This window comes from Pristis pectinata, chromosome 1 (genome assembly GCF_009764475.1).
Source record: "Pristis pectinata isolate sPriPec2 chromosome 1, sPriPec2.1.pri, whole genome shotgun sequence".
Classification (NCBI taxonomy): domain Eukaryota; kingdom Metazoa; phylum Chordata; class Chondrichthyes; order Rhinopristiformes; family Pristidae; genus Pristis; species Pristis pectinata.
Genome location: NC_067405.1, coordinates 63,947,731 through 63,970,949, shown reverse-complemented (window position 1 = coordinate 63,970,949; position 23,219 = coordinate 63,947,731). Strand labels below are relative to the sequence as shown.

General features: G+C 41.7%; 1 protein-coding gene across 2 annotated transcripts in view; it reads left to right on the top strand.

Moving 5' to 3' along the window:
• The first annotated feature begins 9,986 nt into the window (after positions 1–9,986).
• Positions 9,987–23,219, top strand: part of LOC127568647 (integumentary mucin C.1-like) — a 54,358-nt gene continuing 41,125 nt past the window's right edge. Inside the window, exons 1-6 of one of the 2 annotated variants that reach the window (XM_052012651.1) lie at positions 9,987–10,151; positions 10,434–10,558; positions 12,994–13,053; positions 14,425–14,802; positions 19,429–19,607; positions 20,852–22,002. In XM_052012651.1, coding sequence (XP_051868611.1) covers positions 10,004–10,151; positions 10,434–10,558; positions 12,994–13,053; positions 14,425–14,802; positions 19,429–19,607; position 20,852 — 891 coding nt within the window. In that variant the 5' untranslated portion in view covers positions 9,987–10,003 and the 3' untranslated portion in view covers positions 20,853–22,002. Of the gene's footprint in view, positions 10,152–10,433; positions 10,559–12,993; positions 13,054–14,424; positions 14,803–19,428; positions 19,608–20,851; positions 22,003–23,219 lie in introns of those variants that run through there. The other variant, XM_052012636.1, reaches the window with a different exon arrangement.

Sequence of the window (23,219 nt, the reverse complement as noted above, 5' to 3'; positions counted from 1 at the left end):
GCTGCTATATTTGGCGTAGGTGTGTCATGACAGCACTCCTGTGCCCCAGCAATCACCCAGGATGTCTTCCAGTTTATCTGAAGGGTCCAAGATGGAGCGAGTCCAACGGCTCATGATGCACAAGTGTCCAGAGAATGGGGGCAAAAGTATACCAAACGTTGCCCTCATCCTGATGACCACCTTCGTGTGTGCCTGTAAGTTCTACTCCATATTAATGCATCAGAGACACCAGCAGAGATGGAATGCACCCTTTTAAGAAACCCATGTTGTTTATTTGCTGTTGTAATACATTACCACACACTCCCCTAAATTTGCCAATGAAATTTTGAGATACCTTCATCTCCTTGCCGGGGCCATTGGACACTTTTGTCAACAGAACAACATTTGGGCACTACTTTTTAGCAACCCACCCCCTACAATCACAGCCGCTGCAGTTCAGTGAAGAGCCACATGACAGACCCTTGGCCAATGCTGAACGATGAGAAAACTGCCAAACCTGGCACCAAGCACATCAGCATGATCAACTCATTGGTGTCTTCTGAGCAATAAACAGCCACAGGGGTTTCAGCAGTTTTTCCGATCAAGATATTCAGCCCAAGTGCATGTCCCCCTCCAGAGTATGACAGATTACAGTCCTCCTGAAAGCAAGTTGTAATTTAGCCTGGAGCTCAGTTAATATTCTGTCTGATGGCAACACTGTTACTAAAACAATATGACTTCTTTTAAATTGTAAAAACACTTATTGGCAAGTTCTGTTCTCGGCAATTTGTCAGGAACATGGTGAGAAGGAATAGGAAGCAACGATACCTTATTGAAGGAGACAAAGTCCCACCCTAAGGCAACTGCCCCACACTCGGTCATAAACTTCCGAGCTGGCAAAGCTGCAAAGCTACCATACACAATAGTTACTTCTATCACTTGGCTTATTTGCATTCTGGTATAGAAGTAATATGCCATTGCTGCAACTTAAAACGTAATGAGTGACGTGAATGACTGGATGAACATACCTACACCGATGGTTGGTGACAATAGACCAGACTTCAAAGGAGAAAGTTTCACTGAGCTCCAAAAATATTTGTTTTTTGTCTGAGAGTTGCATATTTCACATCACCAACTACTGGCATTACAGAAATGTTGTCAGTTCATGTAACTCAATGGGATATATATTGTCTGTGAGTCGTAGAGTGATCGTATCAACTGCTGTTGTAACTGTTTAAGATTTCTTTATTATTCACATGTACATCGAAACACACAGTGAAATACATCTTTTTGCGTAGTGTTGTGGGGGCAGCCCGCAAGTGTCGCCACACTTCCGGCGCCAATGTAGCGCGTCCACAACTTCCTAACCTGTACGCCTTTGGAATGTGGGAGGAAACCGGAGCACCCAGAGGAGACCCACGCAGACACGGGGAGAATGCACAAACTCCTTATAGACAGTGGCTGGATTTGAACCCGAGTCACTGGCGCTGTAAAGCATTATGCTAACCACTACACTACCGTGCCTGCCATATTTCTATTTGTACCATTAATTCACCCATCTTGTTCTAAGTTTTTCTCTTTTTAGCATTTACCCTGCTCTCAGTTTAATTGACGAAATACTCTCATGTTTGGACGCTCTGCCCCTTCTTGACAGACTCTGCTAATCATTAGACAACAAGAAATTCTGCAGATGCTGGAATCTGGAGCAACACACAGACAAGTGCTAGAGGAACTCAGCAGGTCAGGCAGCATGTATGGAGGGAAATAAACAGTTGTTGTTTTGGGCCGAGACTCTTCATCAGGCTCCAGGATGTCTCTGATTGGGTCCACAGCATTCTGGAGCAGGAGGGAAAGCAGCCAGAAGTTGTGGTACATGTTGGTACCAATGACATAGGTAGGAAGGGGGATGAGTCCTGAAAAGTGAGTTTATGGAGCTAGGCAGAAGGCTGAAGAACAGGACCTCAAGTTTAGCAATCTCAGGATTGCTGCCAGTGCCACGTGATAGTGAAGGTAATAATAGGAGGAGATGGCAGGTGAATGCGTGGCTGAGGAGTTGGTGTAGGGGGCAGGGTTTTAGACTTTTGGAATATTGGGATCTCTTCAAGGTAAGGTGGGACCTGTACAGATCGGATGGGTTACACCTGAACTCGAAGGGGTGCAATATCCTTGCAGGCAGGTTTGCTAGTCTGGTTTGGGAGGGTTTAGACTAATTTGCAAGCGGGATGGCAGGAGAAGCAGAGCATAGGGTATAAAAGTAGTAAGGTGGATGGGCTAAAGTGCACTTACTTAAATGCAAGAAGCGTCAGGAATAAGGGTGATGAACTGAGAGCTTGGATAAGTACATGGAACTATGATATTGTGGCTCTTGCAGAGACGCGGCTGTCACCAGGGCAGGAATGGATACTGAATATTCCTGGATTTCGGTGTTTTAAAAGGGACAGGGAGAGGGGGAAAAAGAGGAGGTGGGGTGGCGTTACTGGTCAAGGATACTATTACAGCTGCAGAAAGGGTGGATAATGTAGCAGGATCCTCTCTAGAGTCAGTATGGGTGGAAGTTAGGAACAAGAAAGGAGCAGTTACTCTACTGGGAGTATTCTATGGGCCCCCCGGTAGCAGCAAGCATACTGAGGAGCAGATTGGGAGGCAGATTTTGGAAAGGTGCAAAAATAACAGGGTTGTTATCATGGGAGACTTCAACTTCCCAAATATTGATTGGCTCCTGCTTAGTATCAAAGGTTTTCATGGGGCAGAGTTTGTTCAATGTGTCCAGGATGGATTCCTGTCATAGTATGATGACAGTCGGACCAGAGGTCATGCCATGTTTGATCTGGTATTAGGTAATGAACGGGGTCAGGTGACAGATCTGTCTCTGGGTGAGCATTTGGGGGACAGTGACCACCGGTCCGTAACCCTTAGCATTGTCATGGACAAGGATAGGAGCAAAGAGGACAGGGAGATATTTAATAGGGGAAGGGCAAATTATGAGGCGATAAGGCTAGAACTTGTGAGTGTAAATTAGGACGACATTTTTGAAGGGAAATGCAGTATGGAGATATGGTCGTTGTTCAGGGATCACTTGCAGAATGTTAGGGATAAATTTATCCCGGTGAGGCAGAGAAGGAACGGCAGGGTGAAGGAACCATGGTTGACAAGAGAGGTGGAACATCTAGTTAGGAGGAAGAAGGCAGCATACATAAGGCTTAGGCAGCAGGGATCAGATAGTGCTCTTGTGGATTATAGGGGAGCAAGGAAGGAACTTAAGAAGGGGCTGAGGAGAGCAAGAAGGGGACATGAAAAGGCCTTGGCGAGTAGGGTTAAGGAAAACCCCAAGGCATTTTTCACTTATGTGAAGAGCAGAAGGATGACGGGAGTAAGGGTAGGACTGATTAGGGATAAAGGTTGGAAGATATGCCTGATATTTGTGGAAGTGGGTGAGGTCCTCAATGAATACATCTCTTCAGTATTCACCAAGGAGAGGGGCCTTGATGACACTGAGGACAGTGTTGGTAATGTTAATGTTCTAAGCATGTTGATATCAAGAGAGGATCTGTTGGAGCTGTTAGAAAATAATAGGATAGTTAAGTCCCGGGGCCTGACGGAATATTGCCCAGGCTGCTCCGCGAGGCGAGGGAGGAGATTGCTGAGCCTTTGGCTAGGATCTTTGAGTCCTCGTTGTTTACGGGAATGGTACTGGAAGATTGGAGGGTGGCAAATGTTGTCCCCTTATTCACTATACCAGTGAGCCTTACATCTGTTGGAGGAGGGGGCGGTGGGCAAGGCGTTGGAAGGGATTCTTAGAGATAGGATCTATGGGCATTTAGAGAATCATAGTCTGATCAGAGACAGCCAGCATGGCTTTGTGAAGGGCAGATCGTGTCTCACAAGCCTGATAGTGTTCTTTGAGGAGGTGACCAGACATATTGATGAGCGTAGTGCAGTGGATGTGCTCTACATGGATTTTGGTAAGGCATTTGACAAGGTTCCGCACGGTAGGCTTCTTCAGAAGGTCAGAGGGCATGGGATTCAGGGATGATTGGCTGTGTGGATTCAGAATTGACTTGCCTGTAGAAAGCAGAGGGTTGTGGTGGAGGGAGTGCATTCAGATTGGAGGGCTATGACTAGCGGTGTCCCACAAGGTTCGGTTCTGGGACCTCTGCTTTTCGTGATTTTTGTTAATGACTTGGATGAGGGGGTAGAAGGGTCATTTGGCAAATGTGCAGACGACACAAAGATTGGTGGTGTTGTGGATACTGTGGAGGATTGTCGAAGATTGCAGAGGGACATTGATAGAGTGCAGAGCTGGTCTGAGAAGTGGCAGATGGAGTTCAATCTGTAGAAGTGTGAGTGGTACACTTTGGAAGGACAAACTCCAAGGCAGAGTACAAAGTTCCTGGGTAGTGAGAAGGAGCAGAGGGATCTGGGGGTCGATATCCACAGAACCTTGAAAGTAGCCTCACAGGTGGATAGGGTAGTTAAGAAAGGTTATGGGATGTTAGCATTCATAAATCGTGAGATCGAGTTTAAGAGTCACGAGGTAATGATGCAGCTCCACAAAACTCTGGTTAGACCACACTTGGAGTACTGTGTCCAGTTCTGGACGCCTCATTATAGGAAGGATGTGGAAGCATTGGAAAGGGTGCAGAGGAGATTTACCAGGATGATTCACTGGATGCTGAAAAGGCGTTTGACAGAGTCGAATGGGAATATCTATTCATTACACTTCAAAGATTTAATTTTATCCCTAAATTTATATCTGCAATTAAACTGATTTAATATACACCTATGGCTTCAATACTTACTAATAATCAAGGATCTCCTTTGTTTGGGCTTTTTCGAGGTACTAGACAAGGTTGCCCTTTAAGCCCTTTATTATTTGATATTGCTTTAGAACCCTTGGCTATTGCACTCCGGGATTCTTCAAATATATGTGGCATTACTTGCGGACAGAAGATTCATAAGGTATCTCTTCACACAGATGACCTGTTACTTTATATTTCTAATCCGGAGGAATCTATCCCCGCAGTACTATCACTACTAGATCGGCTTAGTGTTTTTTCTGGATTTAGATTAAATCTTCATAAGAGTGAACTTTTTCCATTAAATATACAAACCCCAATTTACAGGCAATTACCTTTTAGAATAGTAACTGACAATTTTATGTATCTAGCTGTTAAAATTACCAAGAAACATAACGACGTATTTAAGCTAATCTATTGCCTTTAATTGACCATGTTAAACAATTATTTACCAAGTGGTCTCCACTGTCTTTATCATTGGTAGGCCAAATTAATGTGATTAAGATGAATATTTTATCAAAATTTCTATATTTATTTCAAGTGATTCCAACTTTTGTCCCAAAATCTTTTTTTGACACTATTGATTCTAAAATTCTTTCATATATTTGGCAGAATAAAAACCCAAGGTTAAGTAAGAAATATTGACAAAAACTAAAAAAGGATGGTGGTATGGCCCTGCCTAACTTTAGATTATATTATTGGGCAATTAATATTAGATATTTAATTTTTTGTATACAAGATTCAGATGTAATTCAGTGTCCCAAATGGGTACACCTTGAGCACTGATCAGTACCTGGATTTTCAGTAGTTTCTATTTTAGCAGCTTCACTCCATTTTGCACTTCCCAAATTAAGTAAACATATGATTAACCCAATTGTTAAACATACAATACGAATATGGTTTCAATTTTGTAAATTTTTTGGATTGAATAAATTTAACTTGTCAAGTCCCATTCAATCTAATGTTTTTCTTTTAACCATCCAGAGATGACTCAGCTTTTTCTATATGGGAAAGGAAGGGAATAGTATGTTTTTGTGATTTATTCATTGATAACTGTTTTTCATCTTCCGAACAATTGTCTAAGAAATGCAGTTTGTCTCGATCACACTTTTTTTGATATTTACAGATTAGAAATTCTTTAAAAGCTACTATACCCTCTTTTGCGACACCTTACAAAACTGAAATTACAGAAGAAATTTTTGGTCTTAATCCTTATCAGAAGGGTTTGATAGCAATAATCTATGATTTAATTATCAAAATACATCCAGAACCACTGGACAAAATTAAGAATGAATGGGAAAGTGAACTCCAGACATCTTTACCTACTGAGACATGGAAGAACATTCTTAATTTAGTTAATACATCTTCAATGTGTGCCAGACACTCTTTGATACAGTTTAAGATAGTTCACAGGACCCATATGTCAAAAGATAAGCTTGTCTGTTTTTATCACCATATTAATCCTACATGCGACAGATGTAAATCGAATGTGGCTTCTTTGACACATATGTTGTGGTCCTGTCCTCTTTTGGAAAAATGTCGGAAAGACATTTTTAATATTATCTCAACTGTATTGAATATTGATTTACAACCTCAACCTATCACTGCAAGTTTTGGATTACCAAGGATAGAGTCTGGCCAGTTGTCTGCTTCTGCTTACCGTATGATTGCCTTTGTAACGTTAATATCCAAACGATCCATTTTGCTTAAATGGAAGGATCCAATAGCCTCTACTAGTTTTCAATGGTTTTCTCAAACTATATCATGTTTAGACTTGGAAAAACTTAGAAGCGGTACTGTTGATCCTTCGCTTAAATTTGAAGATATTTGGAGTCCATTTATTCAATATTTTCACATGATGTAGATCCCTTTTCAATAACTTTCCAATTTAGAGGAATGGAGTTGATGACACAATATCGCTCTGTTTCTATTGAGAAGTTTCAGTCCAGTTTTTATTTTGTTTTTTTTGAAATGTTTTGGTTTTGTTTGGTTTGATATATTGTTCATAATTTCTCTTATTGATTTGGGTTTTCCTTTCTCTCTTTTCTTTTATATACATAATAAATCTTTTTCTTTCCTTTCTTTTATATTATATTCATTTACTAAGAGATGGTGGGATCTACAGATTTTTAAAAATATTTTATTGCTCTTTATGATTATCTATGTCATGATTGTTCTCCTGATCTCTTTGTATTACATGTTCAAACATCGATGTTCTGTATTAATCTGTATTAATTTGCAAACTACTAATAAAAAGCTTGAAAAAGAAAGAAAAGGAGAGGATGCTGCCTGGGTTAGAGAATATGTATTATGAGGAGAGACTAAGGGAGCTAGGGCTTTACTCTTTGGAGAGAAGTAGGATGAGAGGAGACATGATAGAAGTGTATAAATTATTAAGAGGAATAGATAGAGTGGACATGCAGCACCTCTTTGCCAGGGCACGAATGCTCAATACAAGAGGGCATGGCTTTAAAGTAATGGGTGGGAAGTTCAAGGGAGATATCAGAGGATGGTTTTTTACCCAGAGATTGGTCGGGGCATGGAAGGTGCTGCCTGGGGCAGTGGCGGGGATAATCATATGGAGGAATTTAGAATAGAGGGATATGTGGGGGGAAGGGGTTAGACAGTCTTAGGCGAGGTTTAAAGGTGGGCACAACATGGTGGTCCAAAGGGTCTGTATTGTGGTGTACTGTTCTATGATTCTATCAGGACTGGAAAGGAAGAGGACAGAAGGCAGAATAAGAAGGTGGGGGGAGGAGGAGGTGCACACACAGGCAGGGGACAGGTGAGTTCAGGTTAGAGGGGGAAGGTAGGTGGGTGGGGGAGGGGGAGAAGATGTAATAAGCTGAGAAGTGATTAGTAGAAGAGGCAAAGGGCTAAAGAAGAAGGAATCCAGGAGGAGAGGGCATGGAATAAAGGATGGGGCATGGGATGGCACAAATATGCACAGATGTTCCTATTTGTGCAATTTATAATCCACATTCAAGAGTGAAATGGATTTCCAGTTCCAGATGTCCTCCCTCTCCCTCTTCTCCTTGTTGATGAGGGTAGTGATGCCCTTCCTCAGATGGATGACTTGCAGTGTGGATGACCATCTGCAGGAAGCACCACCGGTTTGACCAGCTTGAGCTCCGGGTTTCGGAAGTTGAGTCCCAGCTGGAAGCACTGCAATATGAGGCTGACTGCGAGCTCTGTGACCAGTATGTTTCAAGAGGTGGTCACTCCGCAACTTTGGTAATGCAGCAAGAAAGGGAATGGATAATCACCAGACGGAGGAAAGCAGGCAGGTTGGTCATCAGGGAAGCTTCAGAGTGCATCTTGCGCTAGAATAATTTTCCGTGTTCAAAAGTGAATGAGAGTCAAATTTATGATATATGGAACCAATTGACACCTCATTAAAGAAACCTGACGTCTCACAAACCATGTGTAACCAGTCTGAAGTCATAATCAGACTTTTACAGAGGAAGAACTGTGATAGCTATAGAAACACCTTGTTATATCATGAAGTGAATAGTATCTGACACCCTGCTCCCCTCAACCACCACCCCCCACACCCAGACCTAACCCTTCACACACACACATTGTTCTTTCAACTCAGAGCAAATTAAAATGCTGGAAGTTAAGAATATGAAAGATTGATATGAAAAGCTGCTGAATAATTCAAGCAATGTTATTTTGCAATAAAGAAATAAGGGCCAATTACTTCATGATTGTGAATCAACAGGAGAATGTTTACTTGAGGAAGTTCATCCCACAGCAGCAGTTTCCAGAAGCTTTCTATTTTGCATTGAACATAGATAAAGCTAATTTTCCCATTTATCTCCCTGCATTCCTGTGTATACAAGTTTAAGTTGAAAAGAAGATTCAATAATCCAGTTTGCTTTTCCCAGGTGGCCCTCACTGAATAGTTAGCAATCATTCACAGAGTTTGCTTCACTCCACCAATTTACAATTTATTGACCAACGTGACAACAAAAAACCTGCAGATGCTGGAAAACTGAAATATAAATAGAAAATACTGCAAACACTCAGATCAAACAGCATCCATGAGTAATTGCGACATTTAACAGTTGCCATCCCCCCTGAAGGGACGACACTGAAGATCACTACTCAGAGCAAGAAAGTTACATTTCATTTTTCTGTTCTAAACCAGCAGTGAACAAGAACACTTGTCTTTACAAGGAAACTAGGTGCAGGTTGTGGGAACTGCTTGTCAGCTCTGTGGCAAATCGAAGCGTGGCTGCTGATGCTGATTAGAGTATGCCAGTGATGCCACTGATATCTCCATGTACAAACCATGCATGTTTGTGTCAGCACTGGCATATTCTACTGTACAGTTGACATAACAATGAAAGCTGCTGCACGAACAGAACACTGGTGTGTTGAGACAATGCTTCTGCTACCTGAACAACTCCGGAGCAGCCATGTAGATCTTGGCTGAAAGGTTCTCAGGACGTGATGGATTTCTGCACATTGCACAATCTTCCCAGCATAATGACAGATAATTGCCACCAACGTTATGATCATTAGCCAAGGTATAGGTTCAATGAGAAGAAGAGAGAGGGTACAGGTAAAACCAAGACATTTTGTGTCAGTGATGTGTACAATAATCCCTACATGGCCTTTAGAATATAGTGTTGATTCATTGTCTTGAACAGCTGATGATCCTGCTGCTACATGATTCAGCAAAACTTGGGAGGGTGGTGTTGGTGGCAATTGCAGTGTACTGTGGACAAGCAGGATCTCAGATCATTGTTGTTCTCAATACCAGGGTGGGAATTGATGTTCCAACACACACAGAGTGCCGATACCACTCACTGTCACTGGGTGAAACTCCTGGAGGTCCCGACACAAAAGGACTCTGGGATTACTGTATTTCGAGGGACAGCGATTGCTCAATAAAGTCACTTATCACAACCTTATCTGGGGCAATAGAAAATGGATTGTCAATGATGCTCAAGTCACATGGGTGAACATTATTGAAACACGTAATGACCTTAACATAGCTTCTGCGTCTTGGAATTTGTAAAAAAAATTCTCTCCTCTTTAGTCTTTTGCAATTCATTGATAGGAATTAGCAGCCTGGAATGCATTGATTACTAAACAGGAAATTTACATGATAATCTGTGCAAAATATATTGCTCAATAAGAAATGTGACAATTGGTATGAGTTTACAGGAGATGAAGGAGATGAGTGATTGCTCTGTGACATCATTGTGGTATAAGTTATGCGGTATATTCGAAGGTTCAGGCTATATAAATGTGGAACCAGCCAGCAGAGATTAATGGGATCGGTGCACCTTACAGCAATGTATACAAATAAGATGAAGATCATTTTCTTTGTTTTTGCTGCAGTCCAGATCCTCCACTGCTCTGGCAAGTATTGAAACACGTTGTTGAACAACTGGAGTATGGTTTGTTGTTCTGATAATCAGTGTGGTTTTAATCTAACAAAAGCTTAGCAAGTATAATTTTACATCATGAAACATTCTAACATAATTCACAGGGAGGTAATTAAATTAAGGAGCAATTGATAAAAAGTAGTTGGCTAAACAGATAGATTTTATGAAACATGTTCTATAGAAGGGAGGTTGAGGCAGAGACATTCAGCCAACCGTCAAGAAGATATTGTTCTTTAAATCTGTTTTATTCTCATAGCACAATCATGTGGAGATACAACCCTTCCACAGATTGGTTTGGTAGTAAACGCTACAATTGCACAGGTGAACAACGAACCCTCAGTCGGTAACGCCTCTGTGGTGACAAGGTGTGAATTTGTAAACGTAAGTACTATTAAATTTGACTGGTTCATTCTAATCTCTTGCCTGATATTAAATGACATTAGCATAAAATTCTACTCATGAATTTGCAATGATGGTATTTTGGGAAATTATATCACTCAAGTCAAAAATAAGGGCTAATGAGGCTGGACATAGCATTTTCGGAGAATGGAAGATTGCTCAGCTTACAGAAGATAGAGCATGGGAAATATGGGCCATTTTCAGTTTGGCTGGCTGTCAGTGATGGCTTGCCCAGATGTTCACTTCTGAGAATATATCTGATTACAATCTGTCTCAATGTCTGAGGCTAAATACATATAAATTGGCAAACAATGTCAAGCAAATAGGCTGTGGGGAGGTAACTGCAAAGAAATATGGGCAGGTGAAGTGATTTGCCATGAAGGTAAGAGAAAGGCTAATGTGAGTTTATTCATTTTAGAAATGAGCTTAGAAAAATTGAATAATGTTTTTAAATTCAAGAAACTAATCAACTTCAATGTTCGGAGAAATCTGGGCAAATTTGTGCACAAAACAGTGTCAGATAATGTGCAGGTGGAGCAAGCAATTAGAAAGGCAAATGATATGCTGACCTTTTTACAGGTTGGGTTGTAATATTGAGTAAGGATTTCTTGCTGCAATCGTTCAGGACTTTGCATAGGACAACTCCAAATGTAGTCACCCTGTTTCTGCCCCTCATGATTTTATGCACCTCATTAAGGTCATCCCAAAGTCTTCTATGCTCCAAGGAATACAGTCCTAGCCTTCCCAATCTCTCCCTATAACTCAGGCGCTTGAATCCTGGCAACATTCTCGCAAATCAGATGAGATTGAATGGGATGAATCATTACTTACTGCAGCTTAGAAGAATAAGAGCTGATGACGTTGAAAGTATCGTATCATGAGAGGGTCTTTTAGAATAAATGATTTGAGGCTGCTAGATCATTTTGGAATACAGGTTACCTGCCCAGAAGTTCATGTCCAAGTAGGAGCCCTGAAGTGAATGCAGCTGAACTTTGCAAGCAGAGCAAAATGCAACTGTATATCTCATCTGAAAGGAGATGAACTTGCAGGCTCTCAGTCTTTGGACCACGGCTGGAAAGAGGCAAACTTTCCCATCAGGTGGTTGTTCAAATTCGGCACTCCACTGAACGCTGAGGTTGATAGATCTTTTTATTCCAGGGGAATTAAAGGAGATGGGAATTGTGCAGAAAAATGGATTAGATGAAGGATCAGCCATGGTTTTATGTAATGATGGGTAAAATTCAATAGACCTTTTGACTCATCTGCTCCTGTTTTCTTTATGTTAAATCCAAGGAATGGAAAAGAATAATTTATGACACTTTTGCAAGGGCTTCTCATATTGGAACAGTATTTATAACTTGCTAAAGTGTTTGACTGTGAATTCTGTCCAAATAAGCTTCTTCATGTTGTCATATGTCTTCTCATGTTGCTGTGAAATTCTCGCATGAAATTCAGATTATTAACACAATAATTGGTGTTACCTGTGCTGACATCTTTTGCAAATGTGAATAGGTTTTTCATTGATCTATTGTTGATCTATAGGAAGCACTCAAAGGCAAAATAGAGAGAGTTCAGGGCCAACATCTTCCTGTAAGGATGAATTTTGAGGGTAAGAATTACAAGGAATCCGAATGTTGAAGTATAGAGAGGTTTGGATAAAGAGGGAAAAGGAAGCATATGGCAGGTATAGAGGGGAGAGAACTGTCAAGAGTATAAAGAAAATTTGGAGGGCAAAGAGCCATCATAAAATATCACTGGTGGATTGAATTAATGTAAATCCGAAGGAGTTTTAGAAGTGTATTAAGTGCAAAAGGATAACCATGGAGTGAGTAGGACCATTAGGACAACACGATACAGATGAAGTCCCAAATAATTACTTTTCATCAGTATTGAGAAAGAAAATGGACTTTGTACTTGGAGGATTCAGCAAAGGGGAAAGGGAAGTTCGAGTACAAGTCTCTTTCAATAAAGAAGAGGTACTCAATACCTTTGCGGCCTTAAAGGTGGATAAATCCCCAGGGCCAGATGAGATTTATCCCGGGTTGCTATGGGAGCCAAGGGAAGAGATTGCTGTGGCTCTGACTGTATTTGCTGGCCACAAATGAGGAACCAGATGACTAAGGGATGGTAAATGTAGTAAGTCTTTTCAAGAAGAGCAGCAGGAAAATGTTTGGTAACTACAGACCTGTGAGTCTAACATCACTAGTTGGAATGCTGTTAAAAGAGTATTATCTTGTAGATGCTGCTATTATTGACCAGGGTAGCAACTTACAGTGCATACCATCTTTAGATCTACCAAGTCATTTAATTGTGGTGTCGTAATGCATAGGAAATTCAAATAATATGGTGCCATGAGAAATATTGTGCATATTATTTCAAATACAATTCATTGAGTATAACACTGTTCTCTTGTTTAGAGCATTCCTATAGGAGAACGTTTTATCCTGGTGAATATAATTGTTGATGTCCTGGGTGCTGTGAGTATTACAAAGTTTGCCATTCACTTCTCTGTTGTTATTTGTGCATAGACTGGGGCCATTTGATGGGCGGTCCAACAGCATTATAGTCTCATAGGGAATGTTTGGAGATTAATTCTCTCCTGGTTAATATTTTCCATGGACTAATACACAGCAGAAACTAATAAAGCGATTGTCTGTTACCAAGCATTATGGGGACAACTTTGCAAGTTTTTGGTGTTGTGGGTGTGCAGTGTGCGTGGGGAGGGAAAGTGATTGACAGTGAGAGGAACTGGGAATCACAGTCATGTGGAAATTAGTGGATGAAGATATTGGATGAATACCCTGGCACCCTGTCCAGCACCTGAGTGCTGAGCACTGATTGGTGATAATATCCTTGAATCCTCCGTTCTGAAAACTCAGTGGTACATATTCTCCCAGAATTTTCTGTCTTCATTAGATTTCCGTTATCTGAAGTTTTTTGATTTTCAACTCCCTGATGGTGTATGCCAGTCTCTCCCTCTGATGCATCCCAATGCGACACTGTTTCTTCTGACAGCTCACGAGAGCAGCCCTTGTACAGCTTGTTGAGACCAGACAATAAACCACCTACCCTTGCCCCACAACAGCTGGTTTGTCAACTTCATGGCATTCTTTTCAGTATTAAGGAATATGGGAATAAAATTATACCAGGGTTAAGCAAAAGTTTCTTTTAGTTACCTGCAGTTTTGAAATCTTGTTGACCTCAAATTACATCACAAAATAGATTTAAGAATTCAAAGGGTAGTTCATGTTTAGTTCATCTGTTTTTCAATATCAGTTCAATCATTGAAAAGCAGAAACACACGGCCACCTTCAAAATGAGAGGACATGGCAAATATATATTTTTGCCACGTACACTAACAGAGGCCTTCTGGTTATGACACGGTCTCCAAAGTCTGACCATCACCCTCAACAATTTAGCCGACCCCACACTCTTAATTTCAATTCCTGAAATAAATCTGGAATTTAAAAGCTAACACAAATAATGTAATCATAAAATTACTGATTTTTCATAAAAACCCAATCTGGTTCGTGGTTAGTTGATGTGTGACTGCAGAGCCACTATTGATTCTTAATTCCTTTCACCAAGCAAGTCAGTGAGCTCACAAAGAGGTGATTCAGTTTTGTCTTTTTAGAAAAGTTTGGAACTCATGAATGGATACAAATGTCTCCACACAGAGTGTGACACACAATATTCACCCTGATGATAATGCAATGTCTTATATGAAGAAACACCTTAAAATTGATGCCTGTGACCATTGCTGCAATGTTCCACTGAAAATGAACTCTCAGTATTACAAAATCCGTGGCTTTGGAATTTTAATGGAAGTACATTCTCTCTGTTTACAGGAAACTTTGACTTGTACAAGCCAAGTCCTACTTGAAGTTAACCAAGTTCTAAGTGTTGAGGTTCAGTGCAGAAATACAAATGTTACAACACCAGCAATGACCACATCTACCTCAGCAGCCACCACACCAGGCACATCAGCCACCACACCGGACACTTCAGCTACCACACCGGACACATCAGCTACAACACCGACCACATCAGCTACAACACCCACCACATCAGCTACCACACCGACCACATCAGCTACCACACAGACCACCACTGTAACCACCCCAACCACAACACTGACCAAAACGACAACAACAACAACAAGAAAACGAGGATCGTCATCATCATCATCTGAAAACAGTGACTCATCAGAGAAATGCAGGAGAAGGGTAACTTGTGAATTTTTGTTGAATTTGTTGCTAAAGAAAAAGATGCCTGCAATGTCCTGATAATCTTTGCTGAAACAACAGCATTAATATGGTATAAGGTAACTCTCAGTGGAAAAGAGAGGAAATCATTTGCACTCTGTTTTCTCGAGTCATAGAACAGAAAATGTAGAACAGTGCAGCACAGGAACAGGCCCTTTAACCCCCAATGTCTGGGCTGACCATGATGGCAAGCAAAGTAGTCCCATCTGCCTGAACATGGTCTATATCCCTCCATTCCCTGCCTGTTCATCTTGCTGTTTAAATGCCTCTTAGATAGGCATCATAATACAGAGTCATGGAGTTGTACAGCAGAGAACTGGGCCCTTGACTCACCAAGTCCATTCTGACCTTTATGCCCACCTTCACTAATCCCATTTTATGTCTATGTGGTTGGACCAGGACAGGCTATTGGTAATGTTCACTCCTCAGAACTTGAAGCTCTGAACCCTTTCGAGCTCAGCACCAGTGACATTGACAGGAACATGTGCAGCGTGCCCCCCCGCCCTTCCTGAAGTCAATGACCAACTCTTCTGTTTTGCTGACATTGAGTGAAAAGTCACGACACCATGTCACCAGACTGTTTCCTTCCTGTACTCTGACTCCTCGTTATTTGAGGTACCGCCCACTACGGCGGTATCGTCTGCAAACGTGGAGGCAGAGTTGGAGCAGAATCTGGCCACGCAGTCCTTGTGGGCCACCAGTGTTGTGGATAATGGTGGTGAGGGGATTGCTGCCAATCCTTACTGATTGCAGTCTGTTGGTCAGGAAGTCAAGGATCTAGTTGTAAAGGGAGGTGTTGACTCCCAGGTCTCGGAGTTTAAGCTGAACTCCACTGAAGCCCCCTGCTGCTCATTGCAAATGTTCGTATCTTGGAAGCATAAGTGAATCATAGAATGTCCATATTAGAGTAGAAGTGGTGTTGGATGCGTTAAGATGTATGAAGGCAGGCAAATCTCCAGGTCCGCACAAGGTATATCCAGAGCACTATGAGAAGCTAGAGAAGAAATTGCAGGAGCATTCGCAGAGATATTTGTAACTTTACTATCCTCTGGCGAGGTGTTGGAAGACTGGAAGGAAGCAAATGTTGTGCCTTTATCGAAGAAGGGTTCTAGGTATGCGCCTGGTGATCATAGACCCCTTAGCCTAACATCCGTGGTGGGTAAGTTACTGGAACACATTCTGAAGGATAAAATATATTTCTATTTGGAAAGGCAGGGGTTGATTAGGAGTAACCAGCATGGACTTGTGCATAGGAGATCATGTATTACGAACTTGATTGAGGTTTTTGATCAAATGATGAGGAAGGTTGATGAGGGGAGGGTGGTAGATGTAATATATATATATGGATTTCAGTAAGGCTTCTGATAAGGTTCCGCATGGTGGGCAGCTCTTGAAGGTGAGATCGCATGGCATCCAAGGAGAGCTAGCAAACTGGATAGAAAATTGACTGGATGGTAGGAAACAGAGGGTGATAGTGGAAGGATGTTTCTCAGACTGGAGGTCTGTGACTAGTGGTGTGCCCCAGGGGTTGGTGCTGGGTCCATTGTTATTTGTCATCTTTATTAATGATTTGGATGAGAAAACAGGAGGAATAGTTTGTAAGTTTGGAGATGACACTAGAACAGGTGGTGTCCTAGAGAGTGAAGAGGAGTATGAAGAATTGCAGTGGGATCTTGATCGGCTGGGTAGGTGGGCTGAGCAATGGCAAATGGAATTTAATTCAGATAAGAGTTAAGTGTTACATTTTGGAAGGACAAGTCAAGGTAGGAGTTTTACATTGAACAGAAGGGCCCTGGGTACTGTTGTAGAACAGAGGGACCTTGGAGTACAGGTACATGGTTCACTTTTGTGTTCAGATTTGGTCACCCTATTATAGGAAAGATATGATTAAACTGGAAAGAGTGCAAAAAAGATTTACAAGGATGTTGCCAGGACTGGAGGGACTGAGTTACAGGGAGAGGTTAGACAGGCTGGGCCTTTACTCCTTGGAGCATAGGAGATTGAGGGTGATCTCATAGAGGTATATAAAATCATGAGGGGCATAGATAGGTTGAGTGGTCTTTTTTGCAGGGGTGGAAAATAGAAAACCAGACGACATAGTTTTGAGGTGAAAGGTTTAATAAGAATCTGAGGGTCAACTTTTTGATACAGCAGCTGGTAGATATATGGAGCCAGCTGCCAGAGGAAGTGGTTGAGGCAGGTACATTAGATAAATTTAAGAAGTGTGTGGACAGGTATATGGATGACGAGATCTGCGCCAAGCGCTGGGAAATGGGATTAGCTTGAATATACACCTTGGTCGGCATGGACACAGATGGGCCGAAGGGCCTATTCCCGTGCTGCACAACTCTATGACTCTCATGTTACCTGCACAGTAGCTCATTTAGCCCTTTAAAAATTGCCCTTCGAATTTGCAAGGACAACTTAGCTTGCTTATTCCTTCACCTTTTCACGTTGGGCCTTCAATTTTCTTTTCGATCAGATGATTATTCCTTTTTGAAATCCAGGACTGAATCAGCCTCCTGTGCATTTCAGAAGTATCAAGGTTTGCAGTCACGATGCCCATGGCACTTTCTTTGTTTATTTTAAATCTCTTGGATCTTTTTGTATTGTCTCCCAATCTGCTCCTGTGTACCATTTCTTGCTCCAGTGCTGTCTGCACCTGCCATTCCTTTCTAATCCCACATGTGGGTGCATTTCAGTGATGCCAGATTTGGCTCCTGCTCAGAAACCAAGAGCTTGAGCTCAGCCAGCTACAACACATCCCATAAAGGTGAGGAACATCCTGATTTTCCCACGTGGCAAAGGACATATATTCAATGAGAACACGGTGACCTGCTCTGGCTCAATGATTCAAGCTCCTTCAATTCATTGGTACATCTGTTGACAATATTTCGCGTGTTTTTAACAAAGTATTTTATTGTCGGTTAGTTAAACTTATGCTCTGTGAACCATATGCACTGGAAGCACTAATCAGCTTCTCATCCCATCCCTGCCCCACAGTCCGAGGGTGGAACTGTGTTCAGATTGCACTCTCATGCCACCCTCTGTCGTGTCCACACGTCTTTAATTGTGGCTGCTGAGTTCCGACTTCCATTTCCTTGCACAAAGCGAGGAGTAAAAGAATGAATTGAAAAAAAATTCTGAGAAACAGAATATCCCGTCATCTGATTCTGTTTGTGCTGGTTTCGAGAAGCAGGACATTTTTTAAATATACATCGTTTGCCAATGATCTTCTGAGAGAACTCTAATGGAGCACAGAGCTCGTCACAAATGTCAGCCGGCGTGATTCACTGATGCTGGAAACTCTGGACCAGCTTTAAGCAAAAGTGGGCAGAAATACCTAAGTCCCATGATCAGTGACAGTGCCCAGAATATGGTCATGTGGCTTAAATGAGGCAAATCTTCTGCCCCGACACCAGCATTTGCACCAGGACTGACTCCCATTTCTCAGCAGAAGTCCAGGTGTCCAGTGCTGGTGTGGGCCTAAGGAGCTGAGGTGCCTTCCTCATGGAGTCCAACAGTGCAACATCAAATTCTGCAGCCTTCCCAGCTCTCAAACTGGGAAATCAATCAACTGAACCTGTGCTAGGTAAAAAAGCAAAAACTGCAAATGTGATAAATCTGAAATAAAACCAAGAAAATTCAGGAAGTGCTCAGCTGACCTGCGCAGATGCTGTGGCATTTTCATTTTTTAAACTTAAGCATTGGGATAAAACGAGTGCAAGTATAGCAGATTCACTGCAATGATTGAGAAGAAATGGCTGCTGGGAAAATGGTAAGCAATGGCTTTTAGTTAACTTAAGTTAGTTTGAATGCTTTTAATTGCTTTCAAATGTGTTTGAGTCTTTTAATATTTCAGTTCACTTTAAACTATTAAAAAAAGTAATTTTTCAACTTTACATTTATTTAGTAATCAGTTCTGGTTGTTTTCAACTGTTAGTGACTGTCAAACACATTCACATCCATCCAGTGTCGGTGGCAGCTTTAACAGCCGGTGAGCTTGGGATGGAGGGGCCACACCATCTGTCAAAGCTATTCTATGAGTGCAGCTGCCCCTCCTATATACTCAGCCGGACCAGCAAGCTGGCAGCCAGGTCTCCAGCGTAAAACTGTGCTAGAGGCCACGTTGGAAGAAGATCGTAGCCCAAATGCAGGTGGCGTGTGATTCAGGGCAGTGGAATAACTATCCCGCCATTGTAGAATATCCTGCATCAAGGTGCTCATGAAAACCAGGACACACATTATTGGGAAGAAAACACCTTTTGTTTTCCTGATAAGCTCCTCATTGTGTGCAAGGCCCAGGTAGTGTCAAAATGCCTCAAAAATATTAATGCACATTCTGCATCCAGTCACAGAGCCTCACCATGGAAAATTCCATCAGCTTGATTTACTGCTAACTCGTGGAGATGTAAAGCCATACATGGTAATGCACATGTGCTTAACAAAGACCAGTCTGATTGCATGTAAGATGCGATTAATTAGAACAGAGGCAGATTCTATGGTGCTTTGATAAAAGTCTACATAAAAAAAGCATTCTTTTCTCTTGAGTATCTGTACAAATGAAACACTTTCTTGTTGAAATAGGGCGGGAGAGGAAATAGGTACTGCAGGAGGAGATATGGCAGGAGTAGAGGCAACAGGAGGAGGTGGCCGTTTAGACGTCAGCAGAGGAGTCTAAGTGCAAGTCAAATGAAGCTTAACCAGTACAATCCACATGGAGCTTATGAGACAGAGGAAAATGGGAGGAGCGAAATACATGTGTAGTAAGTATCAACTCAGTTACTTGTCAGCTGCTGAAGAGGAAATTCTCCTCATTACGTTTCATTGATGTGATCTCTTTATTGCACAAAATAGGCCATTTGGCCCAGCTGATCCTTCCTGTTATTTATCCTCCAAGTGAGCACAAGTTCTCATTCCATTTCTGATGAAGGTTCTTCGGTCTGAAATATTAATGCAGTTTCTTTTTCCACAGACATGGCCTGGCCTGTTGAATGTTACCAACCTTTTCTGTTTTATTTCAAATTTCCAGCCCCTGTCATTTTTTTGATTTTCATTCACTAATCCCATTTGCCTGTTGAGATCCTGTTAACTTATATCTAAGAAATATGAAACCAATTCTCTGAATTTTCTTCAAACATGCTTCACTCATCCAGCTGCCCATGAATGGAGTTTGAAAAGTTCTGAGTACTTGTGCTTGATTATTGCATTAAGAACAATTCCCAAAGTAAATAATTCTACTCATGTTGATGCCATTAATATTACATAGAAACATAGAAAAGCTACAGCACAATTCAGGCCCTTCAGCCCACAAAGTTGTGCCGAACATGTCCCTACCTTAGAAATTACTAGGCTGACCCATAGCCTTCTATTTTTCTCAGCTCCATGTACCTATCCAAAAGTCTCTTAACAGACCCTATCGTATCCGCCCCCACCTCCACCACCGTTGCCTGCAGCCCATTCCACGCATTGCATAAGAAAAACACATGCTTTGCAAAAGCGGCCAATTTCTACACATATATCCAAGTGAAAGATACTTCCACTTTTTGTGACTTAAGGAAAAATGTTTACCAAAAATAATTAGCTAATATTTAGATGAAGCTATGGGAGGCAGAATCAGATTAATTATCATTGACTTATATCATGTGAAATTTGTTGTTTTGCGACAGCAGTACAGTGCAAAGACATAAAATTACAATAAACTACAAAATAAATAAATAGTGCAAAAAGAAGGAACGATGAGGCGGTGTTTATGGGTTTATGGACTGTTCATAAACCTGATAATGGCAGGGAAGGAGCTGTTTCTTAATTGTTGGGTGTGGGTCTTCAGGCTCCTGTACATCCTCCCCGATGGTAGTAACGAGAAGAGAGCATGTCCCAGAAGGTGAGGGTCCTTTGTGATGGATGCTGCCTTTTGAAGCGCCGCCTCTTGAAGATGTCCTCGATGGTGGGGAGGGTTGTGTCCGTGATGGAGACTCCCAATAAATAAACATTTCTACTTACATTTCAGATGTCATGGTAAAACCAAATGGATAAAGATATCGAGGCAAAGAAAATCGGTCAAAACGAAGAAAATTCTTTGTCTTAAAAATTTCAGTTCAGCATCATATTTCATGCTTAATTACCAATAACTTAGTGTTTAATCATTAGTAATTTACGCAATAGCTTTCAACAGGAATTTACAATATTATTGCTCTTCATGCATGTACAAATTAACTGAATTGAGGTATGTTCTGTTCCAAATTGACCCAAATATGAATAAGAAACAGAATCATAACATTGGGTTGAGCTGCGTGTGTCTTCAAGGCACTAGCTGCATGCCAGTCAACATTCCTTGGCAAAACCATGCCAGTTGTGAAATTGGACCAGCCACCTCCATGTGTGAGTCATGTAAACATTACTGACATCTTCCTGTCATTATTCACGTAACATCCATTTCCATCCACCTTGCCATAAATTGGATGCAACGTATGAGGGTCATGGAACAGACTCAGAAGAACTAGGAACACATCACACGAGGTTGTTGCCTTTTCTGCTTTTTAAAAAGACACGCTGACCTCAGGAGATGTGACTCCACAGTTACAGAACTTGGATTGCTCAAATGCCTTCAAGAGTTCAGAGAGTGTACAGCTGTCAGGGTGTATTTTTCCAGCATTTAACTGCTGGGATATTCACTCATACTGAATGTGTGAGTTGTCTCCCTCTCCTCTGCAGCCTCTGTCTTTTCCATGCAGTTAAAGGATTTGTTGTGTCTGTCTGACTGCCATTGGAGACTGTATCTTCACTGTTTGACGGCATGGTCAAGTGTTGGGGGGATGTGTAAAATTGGGTGAAGTCCCATCAGGAACAGCACATACCATGCTTCTGCAGCTTTTTGCATGTAAACTGACCAGTAGCTATTTGAAATCAAAATATCTTTCTAAATGTTTTGCACGGGAAACAATTTGGTGTCAGGGATTAATGCAGCAATGTTTTAAAAGATAATATTTTATCAAGAAAATTTAATCATTGAATCTCTGGGGCACTATTAGTTCCACAAAACAAGATGACAATCAACTCACACCTATTGTATCTATTTCTTTAGACGGTAAGATTTTCAGTAATTTGAATGTTAGCAGTTGCCTGGTGTCTTTACTAAATAAAAATCTAATTATCACAATCTTCCAAATGTCGTACATGGTTTATTAATGAGACAGATAACCCTTAAAGCCCAGAAGCTCAATTCATTTCAGAAGACTGTTGCACCTAAAAAAGCAAACGTCTCTTCTCAGTCAAACAGCGAATTCTGACCAAACATCCCAGTGGCTGCCTCTGGAAACCTCAGATCAGCCACACATTGTAACCAGTGTTTGATGTTTAATACCATTGCTGGCAATTGAGTTAAAGCTCAGGCGCTATGTGTAATAGATGTCCGATCCACCGACCATCCTCTTAGTTTCACCAGCTGGAACAAATTTCTGGCCTTTCTTCACTCATATGTGATTGGGTAAAGTGATGATGGCCTGAACATCAGTTAGGTGGTTGGCACAAGCCATTAGCTTTCCAGCAAAGGCATTAAATTACGAAATGATTAAATTAAGAAACTTAATGATGTCACCAGGAATGTAGGATTAATGCAGGCAAGTGACAATGAGGTAGAAAATCAGCCACGATCTTACTGAGTGGTGGAGCAAGCACGGGGCTGAATGGTCCACACCTGTTTCTCATTCCTATCTTCGTATGAAATAGGCATCGGAAGGAATTGTTAGCTTCAAGGAGTTGCTTCATTAAAGGGGCGCTGGATTGTTTTGGGGACACGGTACTTTGGCTTCAGGGGAAAAGAAGTAGGAAACAGCTTCTGCCCCAACAGCAGCACCAGTTGGCAAGGCTGGATCATGCATCAGCTCTGGGGCTCATTTCTTGATTGCCTTGACTTGAGTAGTTCTGAGGGCCTTGAATTCACCAATTGCAGAATTACTGACCCCACACAAATACTGATGAGGTCCAATGTTCTTGGGGGTGTTCATTCCACCGATGTTGTCCCCCACCTCCATGATCCTATCTTCGGCTTCCATCCTGATTCTCAGCATGACCTCTGAATTGCTCTTTGACCAACATCCCATCATCTCCTCAGCCTCGCTCCAATCATCTCCTCACCATACCAGTCCCCAAACACCTCCTGACTCCCATCCCAATCAAATCCCAGCTGACACCACTCTGATCATGTCTACAGCCCCCTACATCCATAACCCCGCACCGTCACTCCTGAGCCCACTCCATTCCCTACAACCATCTTCACCATGAGACTATCTGATTGTCATCCCACCCACCTCTCCTCTCTTTCCCTCACAAACCCCTGAAGATAAAAAGGGGGCAAGGCAGTTTGCAATGCATCAATG